Here is a 5688-nt window from a genome sequence, read left to right as displayed (position 1 = left end):
TCTTCGGCAGCTCTGTCACGATCGGGGCTATCTGGTGACCCAGGACGAGCTGGATCAGACGCTGGAGGAGTTCAAGGCGCAGTTCGGTGACAAACCCAGCGAGGGGCGGCCCCGCCGCACCGACCTGACGGTGTTGGTGGCTCACAACGACGATCCCACCGACCAGATGTTCGTCTTCTTCCCGGGTGAGCCCAGCCGGCTCCGGCCGCGGTTCCCGGGGGTCGGGAGCCGGGCGGGAGAATCATAAATTCATCACAGAACCAGACAATCCTCATAGAATCCTCACAGAACCATAGAATCATCATAGAACCATAAAGTCCCAGGTTGGAAGGGACCTCAGGGACCATCTGCCCCAACCTTTCTCGGCCAAAGCACGGTCTAGACATGGTGGCCCAGCCGAACCTTAAAAGTGCCCAATCCACCGCTTCCCTGGGGAGGTTATTCCTACGGCTGGTTGCTCTCACTGTGAAGAATCTTCCTCTTGTGTTCAGTCGGAATCTCCCCAGGAGTAACTTGTACCCGTTACCCCTCATCTTTTCCATGTGAGTCCTCGTAAAAAGGGAGTTTCCATCTTCGTTGTAGCCACCCTTTAAATACTGGAACGCGGTGATAAGGTCACCCCTAATCTCTCTTTTCTTAAGGTTGAGCAAACACTGTTCTCTCAGCCTTTCCTCATGTGGCAGGCTTCCCCATCTTCGGATCATCTTGGTAGCCCTTCTCTGGACTCTCTCCAGCCCGGCCATAGCTTTTTTGCATAGTAGGGACCAAAACTGAGCACAGTATTCCAGGTGTGGCCTGACCAGTGCTGAGTAGAGTGGGATGATGACTCCTTTATCTCAGCTGGTGATGCAGCCCAGCACCCAGTTGGCTTTGCCACAGCAGCACGCTGCTCACTCACATTGAGCTTGTTGTCCACCAGGACCCCCAGGGCCCTTCTCACAGCGCTGTTCCCCAGCCGGGTAGATCCTCACCTGTGCTGCATTCCTCGATTATGTTTTCCCAGGTGCTAAACCTTACGCTTGTCCTTCTTGAACTTCATAAGGTTCTTGTTAGCCCACTCTTCCAGGCTACCCAGGTATTTCTGCTGCCAGAAGGGCTAGCTTTGCTTTCTGAAGGGATTAATAGAAAGAGGGAGGGCTCTTTGTAATCTCTTTCCATTGTAACTCCTTCCTCAGAGGAGCCCAAGGTTGGAATAAAGACGATCAAGATGTACTGCCAGAGAATGCAGGAGGAGAACATCACCAGAGCGCTGATTGTGGTGCAGCAAGGCATGACCCCCTCGGCAAAGCAGGTACACAGTACCGTAAAAGAAGGCTGCCTGGGAGTCAGAGGGTCGCTGTGGGCTGTGGACGTCTTGCTTGTCTGTTTTTCAGTGCTGCTTTAGGTGAATAAAAGCTTAGGATGTCCTTCCAGATAAAATCTTTTGCTAAAGCCTGTTGTACCTTAATGCAGGCTGTTGCTTAACATTTAACCAGAACAACTGGTTCTGGTTCCAGAAGAACAACTGAGGGCCCAGCAGTAGTCAAGAGAAAAGGGGATGTTTGTCAGTGGTGAAGAGATCTGTTTGCCCTTTGCCTGCGTAGCTGTATCCGTGTGAGCATGAGTGTAGTGATCCCACACTCGCAGTGACTGGTGGTCACTGGGGAGCAGAGCTGAGCACAGGCAGGGCTGTCCCAGCGCGGTGCTGCTGTCTGACAGACCTTTCCCTTTCCAGTCCCTGGTAGATATGGCTCCCAAATACATCCTGGAGCAGTTCCTGCAGCAGGAGCTTCTGATCAACATCACAGAGCACGAGGTGAGCGGTGTCGGGCCGCGGAACGAGGGCGGGATGCTCAGCCTTTGGTGCTGAGCTGCAGCTCAGGCTGCTCCCAGAGACCTCCTCTCGGCTGGAGGGCCGGGCTGAGTAACGCCGTCGTAATTTTCTTCAAGTTGCTTCTCCCGCCACTGTGAGGAGCCAGTCGCTTTCTTTGGCTTTCTAATCTTACAGTCTCTCGCTGTTGTTTACAGTTGGTCCCAGAGCACGTCGTGATGACAAAGGAAGAAGTAACCGAGCTACTGGCCAGATAGTATCCTTTGTTCCTTCCCTTCCTGCCTGGGTGTGAGGCGTACTTGCTTTGGGCCGAAAATGAATACATCCGTGTGTGACGGTTTATTACTTTGTTCCATGCGCTGCGCTAACGAAGGGGTGTCTGTGCCAGTCGCGTGTTCTGCTGGGGGAGCTTCTCCTTGACTCCCTGCGCAGTAAGCTGAGAGAGAACCAGCTCCCGAGGATACAGGCCGGGGATCCCGTGGCACGGTACTTCGGAATAAAGCGTGGTCAGGTAAGAGAGAAATAGGTTTGGGCGACAGCTCCCTGTGGGCAGGGCAAGGAGAGGAGATCCTCGACAGTATTTCAGAGCTCTTGGAGACAGGAGGGGTCTCTCTTTCAAACGTAAAAGCTGCTGTAGGTTAGGTACGGATGTGTGTAAGGCGAGCAGGGTTTAGCGAGGACGCGGCAGTCTCAGCTGAACCAGTAACAGGCAGCAGATGTGACACCACCCCCACGGTCTGTGATCTCCCCCTCCCCTTGTGCTGGGGGGGGACACTTCCATGCTGTGCCCACACCTGAAGCGGGGAGCTCAGCGCAGCCATCTGCGGCTGCTGAGTGCCGCAACTTTACAGCCACGCTGTCGGGGTCTGCGTGTGCGCCTGTGTCGGGCAGGGAAGCCCTGCAGGGGCAACGCCGCCAGCTTCTCTCCCTCACGAGTTCCTCTGTCGGCCCTCCAGGTCGTGAAGATCATAAGGCCGAGTGAGACTGCGGGCCGCTACATCACCTACAGGCTGGTGCAGTGACCAGAGCGATCGGGTAAGGCCGAGCACGAGACCCTCCGGCTATCGGAGGGCTTTGAGCAGTGCCTTAGAATTACGCTGGGACTTTCCTGGATTGACCTGAAGTGAGCTGCTTCCAGAAAAAGATTATCTCAAAACTTTAAATTGTTTGTGGAGGGCACTGTTAGTGAGAGGACAGACCAGAGCAAGGCTTACCTGGGTCCTGCCTCAGTATCCACCGTGCAGGACGTGTCTGTCGGTGTTCAGGGCGTTCGGTGGGGTTTGGCCGTGGGAGTCGTCCATCTACTGAGGGAGGCGTGAGGACATTCACATCCCGAGTTCTCTCTTCCAGGTGTGGGAGAGTTGTGCGACACCTTCTCATCTTCCCATCCACCAGCAATTTACAGACCCTCTGAGATGTCTGCCTTTTCGTAGAGGGATGGCCAAGAAAATTCCCTGCAGTGATGTTGCTTTGCCTAATTCTTTGTTTTCCAGCGTAGACTTTGCTGTAACTCCTCAGTGTTCATTAAGGACTCAAGCCATGGAAGTAACCTGAAGCAACAGAAGTGTGCGGGGAGGAAGCGAGTGGAAAAAGGCCTTTGCTTTCCTATTTTATTTTATAGGATCTTATTTTTATTAAAGTTTGTACTCTCGCTGTTACTCACTGGTATGTATTTCTCAGCCTCTCCCTGTACCAAGAGCTCACTGTGCCCAACTCCGAACTGTCATGTGCAGTTTTGGCGCTGCAGTTCAGACTCGCCTCGTTGCGTACCTTACCTGTTCTACCCTCTGGCCCTTGTTTTGAGGCCTTGGTGCTCAGATATTGCAGTGGAGAGTTGTTTATCACCCTCCAGTCGCTTTCATTTTAATCTGTTTCAGGTCTCTTCAGGGTTTTTAAACTTCAGTTTACTTGCTAGAAATACTTTGAGTAGTTCCTTACGGTGCTTAGCCTCCTGCGGCCACAGGCGTATGAGTCTGAAAGACTCTGATCTCCAGGACAGGCGCGGGTTGGAACACACTGATTTTATTTATTTTTTTTGAAGTATGTCAATCTGAACACAGCAAAACTTGTAACGCAGTTTCATACAGCAGTACAGGCATGTCATAACAAACACACTTTACTCTTTCCACGCTGAATTAATAGAATACAATACAAATAGAAGGACGCCTGTTACCATGTGAAGCTCAAGCGTAGCTTTTGTCCCTTCCCTCACTCGCATTCACCCGTCATCCATCCTCGCAAACACACGTGGTACCGCCGTGGTAGCAGTGCTGGTGGCAAGAGAGGGCAGCCGGCCCCGTTCCTCTTGCTACCGTGGAAATGACTTGCTGGAAAAATCCAACCATCTTGTTGAAGAGCTGCGGAGCAGAATGGCTCACAGGTGTCCCTGGCTCTTCCTTGGCTCAGTTATAAACCATTTAGTTGTAAATTAACAGTGGTTTTGTGTACCTTTGAGCTGAGATGCATTTCCGATTAGTCTTGGAGAGCTCTGGCGCCGTAAAGCCTGAGCTCTCCCCTGTGCTGGAGACTGATCCTCTACGGGGTCAAACGTCTGGTGATGGCCCAGTTCTACAGTAACGAGGTGCGTACAACCCCCCAGACACCGCTCAGTGGATCCGCAGCTGGAACATCGCTCCCCTGGCCGGGCTCTGCCTCCGCCTCACCCCTCGCTGTCCCGTGGGGGCGGCCGCTCGGCAGAGCCGGAGCGGTGAGGGCTGATGCGGGAGCAGAGAGCGCGAGAGAGGAGCTGGTGTCCGGCACCCCGCTGAGGAAGGGTCTGGCTAATTACTAGAAAACAGCTTTGGCTTTGTGCGGTTTCTCAGGAGCCGTGGGCCGCGCGTCGCTTGTGCGCGAGGTGCCCTTGCGTGTCTGTCCCCGGCCGGGAGCGCTTGGCCTCTGCCCGGGACAGGTCTAGCGGCACGCTCAGCGGTGACGGCAGGAACACAGCCCGGGCACAAGCAGGGTAATAGAAGGAAACAGCTTTCAGCTCTTTCTAAACTTAAAATCTACTTGTTTCTCTACACTTCAGTGCAGAAAAGTCTCATAAATTTAAAAAAAATACTTCAATTCATGGCTTAAAAAAAAATACTTTGCCAGCAGAGGTAGTGGATTCATGTGGAAGGGTTATCTCTTTAAAAAAACAAAACAAAACAAAAGCCTGTTAGACTGGCGGGGCTGTGACTCTGTTTGGGCCGTGGAGGTCCTGAGGAGGCGGCGTCTCCCCTTGGGGACCTGCTCTCTGCCCAGCTCCACCTCGGGGCCGGCTGGGAGAGCAAAGGTGCACTCCTGGACTTGCAGCTTAGGTTTTTGGAGACCAAACATCTCTCAAAAAAAACCAACCCCTGAGAGATGAGGCAATGCTCAGGACCCTGCAGCCAGGAAAACCTGTGCCCAAGCTTGCTCACAGCCGGCGGGTTGCTCTTAGCGTGGCTCCTGCCGAGTAGAAAAATGCCCATAAATACAAGCAGCAATGCCAACCTTGTCAGCCCAGCCGGGGACGGCACGTCGCTGGTGGAGTCCTGTGTCGCTTAGAAGTGCCGGGGCAGTAAATTCATCGCTGGGCGTCGAGTGCCCAGTGCAGTCAGTTATAAATGATGGATGTACCTCACCGGGCCGGGCAGACGGTGCGGTTGTGGCCCTACAGCTGAGGCCGGCTCTGGGCGAGACGGCATGGGTGGCTTTTACGTGGCTACGCCGAACCCAGTGCTCCTCTGCCCGTGTCCCCTTCCCATGAGCCATTCCCCAGGCTGGCAGGGCCAGCCCGCGCGTGGTGCTCGGCGTTGTCCGTCTGTCTGTGCCCTTCTCCTGCCCGCTGTTGGGCACCTCTCCCTGTGCCACCTCCCGGCAGCCCCTTCTCCCCTTCCAGCCGCGGCCCGCGC

The 5688-nt window shown here is 54.2% G+C and overlaps 2 protein-coding genes across 2 annotated transcripts in view; one reads left to right on the top strand and one right to left on the bottom strand.

Moving 5' to 3' along the window:
• The first annotated feature begins 12 nt into the window (after window positions 1-12).
• POLR2E (polymerase (RNA) II (DNA directed) polypeptide E, 25kDa) lies at window positions 13-2845 on the top strand. Its single transcript, XM_009885825.1, has 6 exons — window positions 13-185; window positions 1176-1291; window positions 1715-1795; window positions 2008-2066; window positions 2243-2321; window positions 2767-2845. The coding sequence occupies exons 1-6, from the start codon at window positions 167-169 to the stop codon at window positions 2830-2832; spliced, it is 420 nt and encodes a 139-aa protein (XP_009884127.1). The 5' UTR covers window positions 13-166; the 3' UTR covers window positions 2833-2845.
• A 489-nt stretch (window positions 2846-3334) lies between these two features.
• The window catches only part of HMHA1 (histocompatibility (minor) HA-1), a gene marked incomplete at its 5' end in the record, with an annotated part of 15352 nt that continues 12998 nt past the window's right edge, over window positions 3335-5688 (bottom strand). The window contains one exon of the mRNA XM_009885828.1: window positions 3335-3360. Coding sequence (XP_009884130.1) covers window positions 3335-3360 — 26 coding nt within the window. The remainder of the gene's footprint in view (window positions 3361-5688) is intronic.

This window comes from Charadrius vociferus, unplaced genomic scaffold, assembly GCF_000708025.1.
Source record: "Charadrius vociferus isolate BGI_N301 unplaced genomic scaffold, ASM70802v2 scaffold525, whole genome shotgun sequence".
Classification (NCBI taxonomy): Eukaryota; Metazoa; Chordata; class Aves; order Charadriiformes; family Charadriidae; genus Charadrius; species Charadrius vociferus.
Note: the sequence above shows the minus strand (reverse complement) of the source record. Positions and strands in the feature narration are given on the sequence as shown.